General features: G+C 48.6%; 1 protein-coding gene across 1 annotated transcript in view; it reads right to left on the bottom strand.

Annotated features, from left to right (window-relative positions):
* The window catches only part of VPS52 (VPS52 subunit of GARP complex), a 57338-nt gene that overhangs the window by 9638 nt on the left and 30498 nt on the right, over window positions 1-17202 (bottom strand). Inside the window, exons 11-14 of the mRNA XM_069635238.1 lie at window positions 15356-15489; window positions 6373-6528; window positions 5052-5170; window positions 117-240 (exon numbers count right to left, since the gene is read on the bottom strand). Of these exons, the coding sequence (XP_069491339.1) occupies window positions 117-240; window positions 5052-5170; window positions 6373-6528; window positions 15356-15489 (533 nt within the window). The remainder of the gene's footprint in view (window positions 1-116; window positions 241-5051; window positions 5171-6372; window positions 6529-15355; window positions 15490-17202) is intronic.

Raw genomic sequence — 17202 nt, 5'->3', positions numbered from 1 at the left:
GAACAGGGGGTGGAAGGATGGTGGGGAACCCAGAGAGGGCAAGATGTGTACAGTGATGATGGAAGGGGTTGCCAAAGCGGAGAGAAAGGACAGACCCCTCTTCGACTGCATCTTACATAGTGAGGCCTTGTGTCCAGGAAGCCCAGCTTCTGCGGGTCTGTATTGCGGATACTTTGAATGTTCAGCTCCAGGATGTGCTCAAAACGAGGCCAGAGGATCTCAAGGAGGGTATCCCAGTACCTGCAAGGAAAGTAAAGAGGGTCACCGTTGGGGCAGTTGATAGAGTGATGGAAGAGGCATGGAATCTGGAAGCAGGCAGACTGCTTTGAAAGGGGAAAGAGGGGTGGGAGACAATAGAGCCAGTGTCTCACCTTGTCTCTTGAACCTAGCGGGAGGATAAGGGAGCGTCTGCCAGGGAATGGAGCCACAATGAAACACTAAGCACATCTCATAACTGCATCGGAAAAGAGGTGCATACAACCTCTGCAGGGGGTCTGTGTATAGCATCAGCTCCGGACTTCACCTGCTGAGTGAGAAGTGTCTTCTAGAATCAGTTCCTTGCACCAGACCTCAGAATCCTACATGCAATCGACCAAGCATTCACTTTCCTACCCTAGACCTGTACTGGAAGTACTGGCATGGGGTCAGTCACACCTCTGAGCAGAATGAAAGTGTCAAGGCTCTGTGCGACAGAAGGTTGTAGACCCTGATCCAGTGGTCGCCTGTACGAGGCCGCCAGATGCCCCCCGCACACCGGTCTTCACTGTAACTAGCCACTACGGTGTCACGCCGGATTCAACATTAACATCATCATTTCAACTGGAATGGTTACTCGCTGTTTAGAAGGGGGTTCATGGGAGATGAGGGCAGGTAGGGTGAATGATCATGGTGTGAGGGGAAAACCTGACTCCGAGGGGCAGGCCTCACTCAATGTAACCCGACTCCAAGGGGCAGGCCACACTCAATGTAACCTGACTGCGAGGGGTAAGCCTCGCTCAATGTAACCTGACTCAACCTTGCCGCTTCCAATGGAAGCCAGAGCACCGTAATGGTTTCTGAAGAGAGGGAAGATATGACTGGCCCGTGTATCCTTCCATCAGATATCATCATTAATAATGCACTATATTGCAACGTCAAGAGGTAGTTTCAGTGCACGCCATCATCACGTGTCAGGACATCTCTGGGAACGTCGGAGGAACAGCCATTCACGGAACACAGGCGTCAAACAGCCTCATTATCTCATCGGCAAGGCACAGCTCCCAAGTCTCATCTAGTCATCTTCCTGTCAATGGGAGAGGTGATTTGGGTGGCAAGAATAGCAACTCCCACAAGAAAGCTCCAGACTGAGTACTTTCAGGACTAAACATTGCACCACAAAGGTTATTAAAAGTCCCTATGCCATGGCAATTGCTTTGCCAACTAGTACAGGGATGCCCTTTACAACTAATCACTGAAGTCAACAGTCTGTCAAAGCATCTATGCCTGTGCAGCTTAGTTTGGTAGCATGGTTGGGGGACCGGAGGGGGCTGGCGGTAGCAGATGAATTTCTAGCTGAGTTTAAGGAATCCCCCAGGTGTACCTAAAGTACAGCTTCCCCAGACCATGAACTGAGCTCTAAAAAGGTTGTGTTCAAGGCATTGATGTAGGGCCAGTTGGCACCAAAACAAGGTTGTGCATTGGGTGTGTATTATGTCATTTTATAACTAATCATGACCCAAGAATCCCCTTCCACTCCTCGAGTCCTGAGGCCACGGAACACATCTTGGTGCGCCCTGCTGCTTGCCATCACTAAAACAGGGGGAGGGGGGCGGCATAATGCAATTTAAGGCCAGTGTAAGATCCAGCAGCAGGCCAACCATTAGGCTGAAGGTCCCGAGCTGTGACCGACATAAGCCCCCTAATCTTTTTCGTGTTCCCTAGAGAGTTCTCATACAAGGCCCCATGGATGCAAGTGTGTGTTGTGCCTCTGCTGATTTACTAAGTATCTTAGGGTGAGCTGCCCAAAAGATATCCTGTGATTTTTCTGAGCAACTACTCTTGCGCTGCTCGCTTTCTGATAACTCCGGATGGTCGCACAAATACTATGTTGCCACACCCAATATTGTGTTGCAATACCACACAACGGTATACAAATGAAGGACAGTCCCCTTCCCCTAGCACAAAAGCTCCCGGTGTTGTTCTTGCATTAGAAACTCAGAGGAGTCATTCCCACTCGCAGACTCAACACAACCCCCCCCCCCGACTTATATGGGTTTAACTGGTCTCCGTCTAGTTTCACTTACCTGGGGGTGGTGGTTACGTGACGACAATTACCCGAGTTACCCAACTAACCTGGCGGCAAAAACCTGCAGCTGAACTAGACTTCCCATCTCACTAGCAGGCAGAATTGGAATACTTAAAATGGTTGTACTACCTCAATTACTTTACCGATTTACCAACCTGCCTGTATGGCCCGGGGATGCTTTTTTTCCAAACACTGCGCTGCATAAGTAACACTTTCCTCTGGCACTCAGGTGCAGTCCGCCTCAAACTATCTACGCTGACCGCCCCCAAGGTGTTGGGCGGATTCAGCGCACCAGATTTCACCAGATACTGGGTGGTGGCCCAATCTCAGTTCGTTGCACATTGGTTCAATACCATCGACCCCCCCCCACACGTTCGCCTTGAGAAACTAATGGTCTGTGACCGAGTGATTGGATCCCTGATCCTCAATCCAATCCCCCCTAATTTAAACTCTGCAGACCCTGTAGCTAGTACATCCTTGGCATTGACCAAACTCTGGACAATGGTCGACACACTCCACCTATTTCACGGAGATCTGCCATTATGGAACTTTTTCCCTGATGTCCCACACATTCCACAATCAGTGGTTTCTCATTGGGCGGATGCCGGCTTTCTGACACTCTGTGATGCCTTTGAACAAGGAAACTTTATCGAGTGGCCTGATCTCCTTCTCCTACTTAGACGTCGCCCCTCGGTGTGGCTACAATACTCCTCACTTTGGGAGAATCACCTGACGAGCCCATAGTGGCGGAGCTTTGTTCCTTTCTCTCCTTCAGGGGTAAGGTGTCGAGACTTTATTCCTTGTTGCAGACTAGAGCAGCCCCCCCTTTACCAATCTGAGGAGCAGGTGGGAGGAGGATCTCAGGCTTGAGATTACAGATGTGAGATGGTCCAGGATGTGTGCTCGCACCCATGAGGTGTCCTACAACACCAAATGTAAACTAATCCAATTCAAGGTCCTACACAGGTACCATCATACACCAATGAGACTTCATCGCATGTACTGCACCGTCCTCCCACTTGCCCCAGGTGCGGCATGGATAAAGCTTCCTATATCCATATGTTATGGAACTGTCCCCGCCTCACCCAATTTTGGCTGGACATCTGTTCCACATTGTCTGGCATCCTGGATCACACCATTGTCCCCACCCCACTGCACTGCTTGTTCCATGACCCACCTCAGTTGACCCGCGACTCTAAGAAACTAGCAGGTCTCTTCAGGCAGTCCGCTGCATATTACTATGTTGGCTCCGCCCTAGGGCGCCAGCCTATACACAGTGGCTCAGGACAGTCACATGGGCTCATGATACCGAGCAGTCCTGGAATGCAATGCAACATCCACACTCAAGGCCGAGGGACATCTGGCTGAGATTCCGAGACTATATGGCCGCCATGGCCTCACCGTCGAACTCTCCCCCTTCCTCCCCGGGAGGCTCCCCGTAGATGTTGTCCCCTTTGGTACAGTTGTCAATGCTTTGTATTTTACCTCTCTTCTATATGCCTCAATCTGCACAATATGTTCTGCTTAATATGTGTATTGCTTGGTTTTTTAATGCTGGGGCCGTGTGGCTCCCTCTGATTCACTGGTAAGCAAGTCACCTTCTCTTTAGCCCAGCATCACCTCGGGCAACTTTAAAGTCGCCTTCCTGTCTCAGATCCTTCCGTTTTATCATGTAGTCATATCCCAAACCACAAACTATCTCTGCCAGTGGACAACTTTGGCTCTTCAAACTGTACTCAAAGATTGGACAGCTTGCCATAACCGTGAACTCTTACCTACTGTCGTTAACACCTCAAGCATGCGAGCAGTTAGTTCCCTTTAGAATAAACCCCACTCTGTAACCTTTCAAACCTCACTTTGTCAACCTTGGTGTCTGGAGGTACCAACCAGCCATGAAGTCTTCATGTGTGACCAGAGCCAGCGGGCTCGTGACCTAAAGGCATTGAACTATTTTGGAAGGTTAATCATCTGGGGTTCTGCATTGCCTTTACCATATTGTGTGGGTATTACCTTATTGAATGCTATGAAATGCTGGATGTTACCTTTAACCACTGTACCCCCCGCCCAACCCCCGACAGATAGCGTGGCCTTGGCGTCTCCATCACATGTACCACTGGGAGAGTCAGGCCCACCTAGGTTCTGCCTCAGCAGGACTGCCTTTTGGCCACACTCTCGCCGAAGCCGCAGACGCTCTTTTAAACCTTGACTTTTAGCTACTCCTTTGACCTCTACACTCCATTTTATGGGGGACATATTTTACACCTTTTGTCATTTTGACATCTCATACCCTTTGATGTAATCTAGGGATACATAGTTATTTTTTTAAGTAACATTGCCCAGTACTTTCTGCTCAGCCCTTTCTCCAATATATGGTTGTTTCTCACCTACCCCACCACCCCCTGCAGTTTTACGTGTTACTCCTGGGCTTGCTCCTCACACGTGGTCCAAGGGTACAACAGAGAGGTCTTGGTGCACACCTGTCTGTGAGCAGGACTGAGCCTCCAAGGGAGCTTGGATAGAAATCTCGCTCTATATTCAAAGTCCCCCCTTAATTCATCATAAGCAAAGCCCCTCTATCCCTCTCCCTAATGGACAGGAAGGCCGCTGCAAAGCCTGGCGACCAGGGAGGAGCCAGCCTTTCATTGAATCTCATGCTGATAGTGGGCAGGAGAAGGGCAGGGCCCAGTACCACCCTCCCCCAGTGCCTTGCACCCGATATCTCCTACGAAGGGATAGAGCACGAGGCCTGGCAGTAAGGAGCACTCACTTGTCTGCGGCAGGGATATTCCTCTTGCCCATGATGCCCTTGAAGCGCAGAATGATGTGGATGCAGAGGAAGATGGCAATGCTGTCATAACAGTCCGACACGTAGGTGTCCATATGTTTCTGAAAGAAAGAGAACAGTGTCTTGAGACGCAGTAGGGGCTTGACATGCAGGGGTCCAGAGAGATATAGCGGCCTGTGGCATACATAGGGTGAGACATGGTGTTCTTGACATGCAGAGCATCCTGAGGCACAGGACACCTTCACATGCAGAGGTCAGGAGATGCATGGGGTCCTGAGCTACAGAGGGCCTTGACCTGCGGGGAGTCGGTTGTCACATGGATCCTTTGATATACAGGTCCTTGACATGGACATAGAGGGGTCAAGAGACATAGGGGGATATGATATGCACAGGGTGAGACATTGCTGCCCTTAAAATGCAGAGGTCCTGATACACATGGGGTCTGGCGGGAAACGGGGCTGTGACATGCACAGGGTTATGAAATGCATGGGGGCCCAGAGACACAAGGGGACATGAAAGGAAGGTAGATGCGAGGCCAATGTGGTCCCGTGGCACAGGGGGCTTGATGTGTAGGGGTCCTGAGGTACAGGAGGCTCAGCATGCAGGCAGTCGTGAGATGTAGTTGGTCCTTAGGCACATGAATCCTCAACATGAAGGGAGTGTTGAGGCGCAGATGGTACTTCGGCCCTGGGAGGCTTGAAACACAGGCAGCCCGAGACACAGCACAGTTAGAAAAACTAAAACAGCACCCCACGGATGGAACCACTTACCATCCAGATTTCAGCACTGCTGAAAAGCCACTTTTAAATAGTCAATGGATTTTTTTATTGTGCCGACAAGGGAGCCAGACACTGCTCACTCTGGTTCCTGCTTATGTAATACCAAATGGCTCAGATGCACCAAGGGGTGCTGGCCCTCAGCATGCAGAGTCCTGTAGCATGCACCCAAGGGATCCGGGTATGGTTTACAGCCAATTGCCCACACTGGGCACAAGTGATGGTGGTCCTGCATGGGAAGATGTACGTGCCCCTTGCAAGGGCAACCAGTGCTCACCAAAAACACGAGGCCGAAACATGTCTGGGGATGCTTGTGATCTCATCCAGAAGGGATGTGACCAAGCAGTATAGGCTGGACTGCCCCTTTTTGAGGTGTAACCAAGACCGATTTGCATGTGGTCTTTCCCCTTTTGTAATGGCTTGGCAGGCAAAGGACAATGGTCTGGACGATTGCCCAGAGCAATTCCAGAGGTTGAGATGAATTCTAAACCTTACGGCCATCACCTATTTTGTTTTGCTATACTCACCAAGAACATAGCCAGGGTTTTACCCATGATGCAATTGAACAGATCCTGCGCAGAGTTGCCCATCACCATGAAGAAGTCGCAGAGAAACAGGTACTCCCTGCAACTGTTGTCCAGGAGGGCATAGTGCTGGCTGCGAAAGAGTGACTCAAACGGGTACTGTGGAAAGAGAAGAGAGTGAGGAAGGTGCCTACAGGAAGAGATGAAAATTCAAAAAAGGTTCTCGAAAGGTAGTGACACAGGAACCAAGACGGGAGGTGCAAGGGACACATGCACACACTTGATAGACGCGCTGAGGAGAACCCCCTTGGAAGCCAAAGCTCAGGAATGCTCATTCGTTGCAAGTACTTAAGAGCAAATCAACAGGGGGGCTGTGGGCCCACCGTGAACAGGCCATCTCAAACACTCCCCCAGAGACCTGCGGCGCAATATTACCCTTACTCTATCATGCATGTGCGCCAACCTCCTCCTCCTTTTTTTAAAAATGATGATTACATTTTACACAGGTCACAAAATATACAATGACAATGTTTTCTTATGGTTCAACCAAAATTACAAATTAATCATTCAAAATGCACAGTCAGAATGGAATTCTATAATATTCAGGAGAAAGATAAACCAAGGCAGGACATAGTGGAGGCGTCCTTATGCGTGCAGAGTTAACTAGACTCACAATCATGCAAAATGCCCAAACTGGGACTCAAGAGTGCCCAGACGGCTAGCCGGGAGACCAGTGGCAAGCGTGGTAGGACCACATGTCCTTGCAGTGCTGGAATGGTACTCTCTGACCACTAGTGGGATGGGCTCCAATCCCAACAGATTTGACTTTTAACATTTCGGATAACACTTCAATGAGAAACAATGGCAAATGTACATTCAAATTGAAGAACAATCACATGCCGACATTCCAAGACTTTCAATTGTGGTGTCATAGCGAACAGAAGGGTTTCAGCCTTTGGGTCTTTTTAAAGAAAATACTTTATTAAGCAGATGTAACCAAAACAGGATTTAAAGAATAAAGTAAAGTGCTCAAACCTAAGTGACTTTAAAGTCCACCCGTTAATAAATAACACAAACTTAAAATGTACTTCAGCCAAAGTACTAAAAACCCTAAAGTAAACTCGCCTGTTAGAACTAATCCTCAAAGTACAATGAAGGTTTCTGAATCAAACATTCCTAAAAAGTCAGCTGACAGAATAATGAAAATGTACTTAAGTCCTTTACTTAAGTGAACAGTGTTGGGAGTAAAATCTCCAACGTAAAGTCAATCAATTCAGAGAGGCCTTCTCCCAGGCAACCTCGGGTAGCCAAGCAACAGGCCCACTTATGCAAACCCTCCAACTGGGAGCTATAGTTGCCTTTCAAGTGCAGGACCTCTTAGACGGGGGATCAGATCGGTCCAGCACTCTGGTTCTTTATCTTAGTCCTTTGGTTGACTTATCCCTCTCAATCTTTAGGCTCTCTTTCCCCGATTGGCCAGTTGGACATTTGTTGTTTTAATCATAATTTCAATGTCTTTATTTGCTTTGATGTATTCTTGTTTTATCCTGGGATCATTTTAAATGGGATTTGTCCGATCCTTGGTGTGCAGGCTATTTTATTAATTTAAGTACACTTTACATTTCCCCAGGTTCCTCTATGGGGATTTGAAACAGGGTCCTCCCATAGGCTCTCTGGTGTTCCAAACATCCGAGACGTGTGCTACCACTGACAGAGGAGAAAGCTTAGGCCGTTCCTCTGAAGTCCTGCAATGTCTTTCTGCCGTCATCTCTCATCCACTTTGATCTCCCAGAGCGGAGAACACCACCGCCCGGCTCCCGGTATTCCAGCACATGCATGTTGAGGAGTGATAACGTCTTTGTTCCCCACATGACGTGAGCTGTGCCACTGCTGCAGCCGCCCCGCTGCAGCAGGCAGTACCGCTACCAACTTAAGTCAGTCCTGGGTAAGTCTCTTGTGGGGATCGCAGCACCACAATTTACCACACAAACCAACAACTCAAGCTAATTTGGATTGGATCACAAGGAGCTGCAGACAGAGAGAACATGTTTTAATTACATCTAAGGATAACATTTTTAATTGTATGATAAGATAATGGCATATATCAGATAAGCCTGGACAGGGGTGTTAATCAAGGGGTTCCTAATATCATAGATAACCCCTTGAGACAGTTGTATTAGTCACACCCTCCCCTCATGGCTCCGAGGCACTCGGGTGACAAGGGATGCCTACCTGCTATGCGATGTGCAGACTTGAAGAGGTAAATGGGAGATTGTCCGGTGCCCCTCCTGCTGTCCTAGTCATGCTGGTGTCATGCCCCCACGCATACGCACTGTGCAAGGACGCCCAGCACGTACAGCTGTGCTCCCACGGAAATTAACAATTTTCCCCACATCCCTGTGTTTTAATTGGAACCCTAGACCCTATAAGCATTTATCCCAATCTCCTCCTATTGCGAACTGGATCGGCAGGCCTTGGCAAGTACTATACGCATATACTGGCCAGCAGACTAGAGACCCTATGTTAGACTACTATGCCTACGGGTTTAGGAACCAGACACTGTGTAGTTTACACCCCTTCAAAAGATTTTGTTCAGACTAGTCGGAGACATACATCCCATTTTGTTATGAAAGGACCCCTTATCCTCATAAGAGATCCTCCCAAACCCATCCTGTTATTGAAGGTTATGAAACACAGCTGTGGCAAGTGTTAACTGGATTTGTCGCACCTGCATTCTGCATGTTGGTGCAGTGATCAGTGTCCACTTAACTTCCAAGACAAGCTGCTGCTGCACGGGAAGGAATAATTCATCATGCAACTCACTGCAGTGCCTGAAAGCCATAAACCAAAGCGCGCTGGCGAGCCCGTGTCACCAACTGGCGGCAGCATCCACTGTGCTGTCACTCATTAAAAAGATGCCCTACCAAAGGGGGTTCCCACACATGTGCCTCAACCTGCGTTTGCTCGGGTGCATCGACATGCCTGCCGTGCAGAATAGTGGCAAATGCTGCAGGCGCCACTGCCGTGATCCTGTCACCACAGGGTAACGTCTCTCTCACACACCCTCCCTTTACTTATGTCTGCATTTCTCTCTCTCCGTCTCAGTCCCCATGTCCCACTCTATGCCTCACTGTTTCCCACACTCTCTTTTCATCCATCTCTCGCTGTCTGTCTCTCGACCTCTCTTCCACTCCACTCCACTCCACTCCACTCCACTCCACCCCACCCCCTCATTGGGCTTTCGTTCCGTCATGCGCGTCCCTCTTGGCCGGGGGCAGGAAAGCTGAGCCCTAAAACTCAGCAGTAACACTTTCAGATGAAGGGACTTCCCATAGGCTGATGCAGTTCTTTATAGAACTAAGAGATACTAGGACACCATTCAGTATAACTGTTCTCATATCAATATTCGCCGCTCACTCCACATCATTCTAAGTAATCACTGCTGGTTACACACCCACAGCCCGGCGTTCTCCTCAGGCCTAACACAGCCACTTCCGATCTGGATAAATCCTGCTAGAACGAACACATACCCCTGACCTCTCAACCATCACACCTACCGCTAGAAAGCAGCTATTACACGGATACCACACAAGCTGTACACATACCCGGTGCTCACACGCACCTTTTTGACTCTACTCTCTCTACTGATATGAACTTCGGTTCCCAAGGGCGTTCAACCTACCAGCGCCTTCAGACCATACCAATGGTATATAAGGCGCTATATAAATGCAAAATAACAATAACAATAGCTGAGGGATGGGGTGGGGGGATCCATTTGAGCTTCTTGCTACTGTGTCCACCAATTTGTCTGTTCATGACCTTCACACTGGTCAGAATGAATGTGCGCTTCCTTCCCGGGAGTTCCATTGGACAGCAGCTTAGATAATCCACATTCCCCTGCATGCATCCTTCCCGGTGTTGTACTAAGAGAAAGAAGTCCAGGATGTGTGCCTTTTGTTCCAGCAGGTCACATTAAGTAGGGATGCTGAGTTGGCAAATTGAACTTCCCGACAGTTAGGTCATAGTTTAGGGCAACAGCCCACTTGACCGCCAGACATTCTAGCTCTATACCCCCTGCATCGTTGGTCCCTACCATTCTCTTGCACTTGGATTCTTTGCACTGGTGTGTAATGGTCCAACCAATCTCGAAAGGTTCTGGATAAATCTGATAAGTTCACACGGAATCAAGAAACGCACAGAACTTCCCTTTAATTGTTGGTGGGGGAATCTTCTGTATTGGTTCAATCTTGGTGCCTTTCTGAGGCTTTGGCTCACCGGGTACAACTACTGCACTTTTATACAACATCTTACTGTAAATGACAGTGTTCTCTAAATATGTGGCTGCAGAAAACGATCCACGAAGAGTTGAAAGGTAGCCGAGGCCCCATGCAAATCAAATCACAGAGGTAAACAGAGAACTGGAAGCGACCCATTGGAGTCACAAATGCTTTTCTCGGTCTTCCTTGGCTAGCTGCATTTGCCAACAGCCCTTTGTGAGACCGGGCATAGTGATGCACTTGGCTGGCCCGATTCTTTCTCGGTCTTCCTTGGCTAGCTTCATTTTAATCTTCATCGAATCTGGGCACTTGATATGCATTTAATCTGGAAATCTCACAATACAGAAGTGCCACAGGTCATTGGATTTGGTGGCTACAACAATGGGGAAAATGGTTCTGGGAGGGTTTGAGAACACCCAGTTCCAACATCCTATGTACCTCATCCTGAGTGGCTTTCCGGCAAACGTCAGGCATTCGGTGTGGTTGTAGCCACACTGATTTTCCACAGAGTCTAAAGTCTATGCAAGAAAAGTGGGTGGATCTTCCAGACTGGAATGTGAAGACGTCCGGAAATGTTGAAAGTAGTCTCTCATATCACTGGCCTGTATGGGTTTATGTTCTCTGGGGAGTGGGGCCCGTTTCTTGGGCTGATATTAAAGCTTGCAAAAGGATACATTCACAGGGATAGAAATTAAGACTGGATAATTAGGAGCTAAAAAGCGATTCCTGGGATACTCGTCATTAACGAGTGACCAGGAGCTACCACTGGGGAACGAGAAGCTAGTACACAGGGTTCCCCATAGATAACTTTGTACATAAAACACAAACCTATAATTCTATCCATTATTTATGAGCCAAAAGTAGCTCTTGACAGCTGTTGGTGTCAAGCTAACCAGGCACTTCTTGGCTACAAGCAGGAACTAAATAGCTCCCAGCGCCCCTCAATTTGGAACCCTGCATTCCGGTACTGCCAATGACTGTTGGGACTTGCATCCCTTGCAGTTTATGTGGTAAACTTCAGAGGTCTTTTGTAAGTCGCCTTGCTGGACCCAGTAATTTAGGAGCTTGCCATATAATGTCGGCAGCAGCACTAGGACCCAAACTTTAAACTTTGTTGCCAAGCTTGTCGGTCGTTCAGCCACTTCCGTTTATCTGGCTAGCGTGCTAATGCGTTTGCAGGGATTACAACAACCAACTAGTTTGTGATGTTCTACTTCGACACTTGGAGGGAGGAGGGGTGTGTAGGGCTAGTACGGGAGGGGGGATGGAGTAGGGGCAGGGAAGAGTATATGGGGGCACACCCATCATTTACATTTTTTTTTTAAAAAGTGACATTCAAGAGTCGAACTACAAGACGACAAACTAACTGTGGTCTATGGAATCGCATGGATCCCCTGCAGATGCTGATGCAAGAGGCCAGTCAACGAGAGAGTCAATCCGCTCCCTCGTTCACTGGCCTCTGGCCCAAGGAATAAAACACCAGTAGATGCTTGTGAAGATTTCCTCCCTAGGCAGGTGGTGCCCTCAGTCCGCAGAGGTTTCAGCCACTAATGGATGCAGAAGGTTTTTCAAGGTCTGTTTGACTAGCTCCATTAAATCATCCAATCGAGAGTTTCCATGTGCAACTCTCTCAAAGTCAGCCATCAGGGGCAAAAACATCAACCCTGGGTCCATCTGGATCTCTTTGGGGAGCCCCGCCATGCTGAAATAAGTGTATAATGGTATGTGGAGATGTGTTACTCTTCATGGCAAGAGCTTCATGGTAATGGTTAGTGTTCTCCAGTATCACTAAACGATACAAACTTTGGAGGGCTCTGGTATCCCATTACGCCCATACCGATCCTTGAGGAGGGCACATCAATGATGGCATGGGGCTGAAGGGAGCTTGCCCTCCATCACTCAGATTTTCTGACACACAGGGCAGGCATCACAGTTATCATAGTATTTATTGAGCGCTGACCTAGCTTCGAGAAGCAACGGAGTGTGTTACAGTGGTATACAAAACCTTACAGATAAGCAGCAGGGGTTAGGATACAGAGGAGCACAGAGATGGGGTACAGCTGTACCGGGTGGCAGGGAGGAAAGGGGCGGACGGTGTCTAGTGTGTCAGGTGGCGCCGGGCTGATGTGATGGCCAAGGTGTTGAGGAGGAGAGACTCCTTGAAGAGGTGGGTCTTGAGCTCTTTTCTGAATTGTAGGAGCGAGTCCGATGCTAACGAGGAGGATGTTCCACAGTCATGGGGCGTAGGCAGAGAAGGCTTGATTTCTGGTCCTTTCCTTTTTGCAGCAGTGGATTTCAAGTCTGTGCGTGTCCTGGTTTCTGGTGGTGCGCTGTCCGCCGGACATGCTCAATTTCTCTGCAAGGTAGCTGGGTGACTGCTTTATAGATGATGCAGCAAGGGTTGAAGGTGATTTGTGCGTCCAGTGGGAGCCAATGAAGGTCAACGAGGGCTGGGGTGATGTATCTGCATAGACCCTTGATGAGGCTTGCAGCTTCGCGAAGACACTTCTCAGGGGCACAATGGAGGATGACGGGAGGCCTTTCAGGAGGGCATTGCCCCCATTCAGGTGGGATTGGGCCAGTGCTTGAATGGTGGATCTAAAGCTGTCCGGAGGCAGGAGGGCTCGACTTTCCACAGGGGGAGAGCTGATACCAAGCTGTCTGAGTTTTCTTAGCTACGTGTCTTGAAGGAGAGGCGTTTGTCGATGTGGAACCCAAGGGACTATGTGTTGCTAGGTCTCAGGCCAAAATAATGTTCTGGGTTTTTAGAATGCCCCAATGGTCAGCAACCAAATGAGTGTGCCAAATCTAATAGTTTTCCTAAAAGGAGGTTGTACTAAAAACTGGCAGCGGGTCCACCCATCTCCGTTGCAATTACCCCCCCCCGACCCCCAGGAGAAACAACACCTTTCCCTCTACCAAGTGCCCCAGGTTCCTGTTGGCACTCTTTCAACTTATTCTGTCCAAATGCTGATCTAAAGGATCCATCATTTCTGTGGCCAGTTGCAAACTCTGGGATGTGGGATAAGGACCCTGGGTGTGTTATAACATATGCGGGTCCTGGGGTGAAAGATGAGATGACCTGAACCCCTTCTCTCATTACTGGCAGAGTCTTCTAGTGCCCCATGGTTTCATCAGAAGGTACACCTCACATATAATCTGGTGTACTGGATCCCTTCCTGAACCACAAATGTGTCATGCACATGATAAAAGAGTTGCATTTTTGCAACTCCCCTATAATCTTCATCTAGAACTCCAGGTCCTACATCTATACCACACTTGAAAGCGAGACCGGAAGCTGCATCTTTAACCTCAAATATCAATGATCATCCCCACAGAAGGTATATCGCACTCATGAATGCTAGACGGGGGGAATCCTGCAGACTCTGGCGGGGCCTTAGTTCAAAGCAGACTATTCGAAGTCCTTTACAGCATTCAGGGGGGGGGATTGTGGCATTAGGGCAGGCCTCCCACAACTAACACCAATGGTTGCGAAGCAAAGCAAGCACCACAAAGGGTTTTACACAAGGTGTTTTGCTCAGAACCAATTTATTAGCATGAATAGTAGTAACTCTCTGGCATACCAAACCTCTCACTATTCCTCATCATTTTGCCAAGTCCTTGTACTCTCCCTGGCTGGTCCCCATCATTAGCTTCTCCTGTACCTCTTCGTTGTTCCGCTGCATGCCTCTATTTACACCCCTCCCAGACTCGCTACTTGGTGACTCAGGTTTTACCAATACACCTCTATTCTGAGGTCACTTTAAGAGCGAGCTTCCCTTCATTGAAAAGAACCACTTCCTTTCCCTAATGGGTCTCTGCAATACCTCACTGCTCCTGAGCAGTTCCAATTCCCCCCCTTCTCTCTCCTCTCAATAGTCCCAACCTCCTCCCTGCAGTTGCCATTCTCTGCCACCATCTCCCATCACTCCTCTGTTCTTTCCCTTCTGGTACGCTGGACCCTCCTACTTCATCTTCCTATCGTTATTCATCTCCTTCAGATACATTTCACCTCTCTCCTCCTCCTCCTGCGATCCATCTTTTCCTGATACGATTTGCTCTTCCTCCTTCATCTTTCTCCACTCTCCTGCCACCGACTCAACCCCCTATGCTCTGCACCTTTCTCCTCTGTCCAACTGTCTCCAAAGTTTCTTCTGCTCCATCTGCAAACACCCCCAACTCCCTTTTGTTTGTTTGGGTTGTGACTTTTTTTTTACAGAGCCCCACACTATAACCTACAAGCCCTGGGCGGCCCAATGGCCAGTTCCAGCTCAGAAATGCAACTAAGCAGAAGCATTATAGTTTTCTAAAAAGCTTAGTGTGTACAAAAAAAGAGGATATCCTTCCTTATCCAAACACCCGGTCCTAGCATAACTCCGAGCCCTCTGCCCACCTTCAGTAGCAGAAAATGCACAAACTGTGAACCATTTTCTCCACTGGCCTCTTCCAAGGAGGCCAAATCCACAGGCCTGCGATCACCCCTTTCCTTTATTTTGCTCACCCAGGCACAAAAACGTCACACACTTCCTCAAGCCACCCTGGACCATCATTCCTAAAGCAATCAATCTTTTATCAGCACCTGATCTGCATGCCCAGACCAAAGCCTTCATTTTCCTGCTCACTCAGCCTTCCTGCTGCTCCAATAATTCCCATCATTGCTCTTCCCCCACACCAAGGCACTCCCACTGCCTCTCTGTCACACTGCTTACCCGAACATCGCTTTTCTGTGCTGTGTGAGGCACAAGAATGGGTGCCTCCAGCTCTGTGGAGGAGATAACATTCCCACGGCTGCCCAGGGTGAAGATGGTGTTCCGGTTCTTTAGTGAAGGCTTTGAGAAGAAACGTCACCAAGTCAAGGAGAGAAAAACAAAATCCAGAATCCAGAAACCCATGCAGCGCTTAGGATTAGTTTGTGGCATGTTCAGACTGTGCTTGGGTTTATGGGACTGAGACCGCCTGCAGGTGCATTTTAATAAGATAAAAACACTGTGGACAGTATGGTAAGACCAGGAAGCAAATCACTAGTTATGACAGATTGCTACCTCCAAAATGAATATGTCTGCTCATTTCCTGCCACACTGTACACACACAAACCCTACATAGTTTGTAGCAACATCTACACAAATCCTGCTGCTAAACTTTATAGTGGTCCTTATGGATCCACCACACAAGACGTATCCAATGGAGCTACAGTCTCGCTTTCATTACTGCTAATTTCTCTACCTGCTTTGACAAATCACGGGGTTCGTCACTTTTGCCCAGCGGGGAGCCTTTCCTTGTGAGGCTAGGGAGGTGAGCCTGATACGCAACACCCTCCCTACGGGTAGAGGCAAGCGGGACCTCACCGTAAGAGACCCCCCCCCCTCCATGGGGACAAGAACACTTGTTCCGATGAGGAACTCCCTTCCCAACCAAATAACAACCATATCTCTATATATTGGTTACTGTAATACTGTGAGAACCAATACATAGTTAGTACTGTTTTTCTACCCTGCGCAACCCCTCCCTACCCCCCCCCCCACTCCCCCTCTCCCTCCAGCCTACTTCTACAGGAGTCTGTCCTGATACATTCTGGTTTCACTGTCTTGTGGCCAATGCTGTATTTGACTTTTATAGACTTCATTGATTCACAGTGCGTCACCCTTTCTCAGCTCTCATGCTGGGCTTCCTTTGTATCCTGTACTCATGGTGGCCCTGAATCATGCTGTTCCCATCTTCCTCTTGTACCCTGGCTTACAACATTATGTGTTACTACTGACTTCTGCAATTGTATTCACTCTCCCCTCTTGCTTCTCCACTCTTTCTGACTGCTTACTCTCTGTTCTCTCCTCCTCTCCCTTTCCCTATCTCCTCCCCTCCTCCCCTTACTTTCGTCTATGCACTTACTCTCAGAATTGTCCCTGGACCTAGTATGATAGCAACCTTGTCTGTCTCCTCCCCCCTCCCCTAACTTGTCCCCCCCCAGCACTATCTGAAATGTCATCCGACCTAGTACGATAGCCGCTTGTTTTGCAACTCCCCCTCCGTTTCTGCACCCTTCTCCCTCACCTTTTGTTTTTCTCCGGCTGTACCAGAAATGTCGTCAGGCCTAGTACAGTAGTCACCTGTCTGTTTCCATTTCCTTCCCACTCTCCCCCTCCCTTCCTTACTTGCACTATATGAATGCCGTCAGGCCAAGTACATAGTTAATTTCACATGCTTACTGTTCATAGCCTGTAAGAATGTCATTGCATTTTCCCTTGGTCCCTCCCTTGCCTTGAAGCGCTTTGAAACACATTGTGTATAGGCGCGATATATAAATAAACTATCATATCATACTGGGACAAAGAAACCGAAAGGAGAAATAATGAATGTGAAGGAAACACAGAAATGGGACTTCCACAAGCTGCTGGGTAAGCCCCAGAGTAGCGTCATAAAAGTGGGAGGAACTTGGGAGAGAGTGAGAGTGACCCGGGAGTTTCAAACCAGGTAGCCGTCTGCTGCTGGAAAATAATCTACCTGATCACTGCAGTGATCAGATAGATAACTTTTGTATGCATTCCGTGGCCCACAATCC

The sequence above is a fragment of the Ambystoma mexicanum genome, chromosome 13, assembly GCF_040938575.1.
Source record: "Ambystoma mexicanum isolate Mex_15411 chromosome 13, UKY_AmexF1_1, whole genome shotgun sequence".
Classification (NCBI taxonomy): Eukaryota; Metazoa; Chordata; class Amphibia; order Caudata; family Ambystomatidae; genus Ambystoma; species Ambystoma mexicanum.
This window is presented reverse-complemented; position numbering and strand designations above follow the sequence as displayed.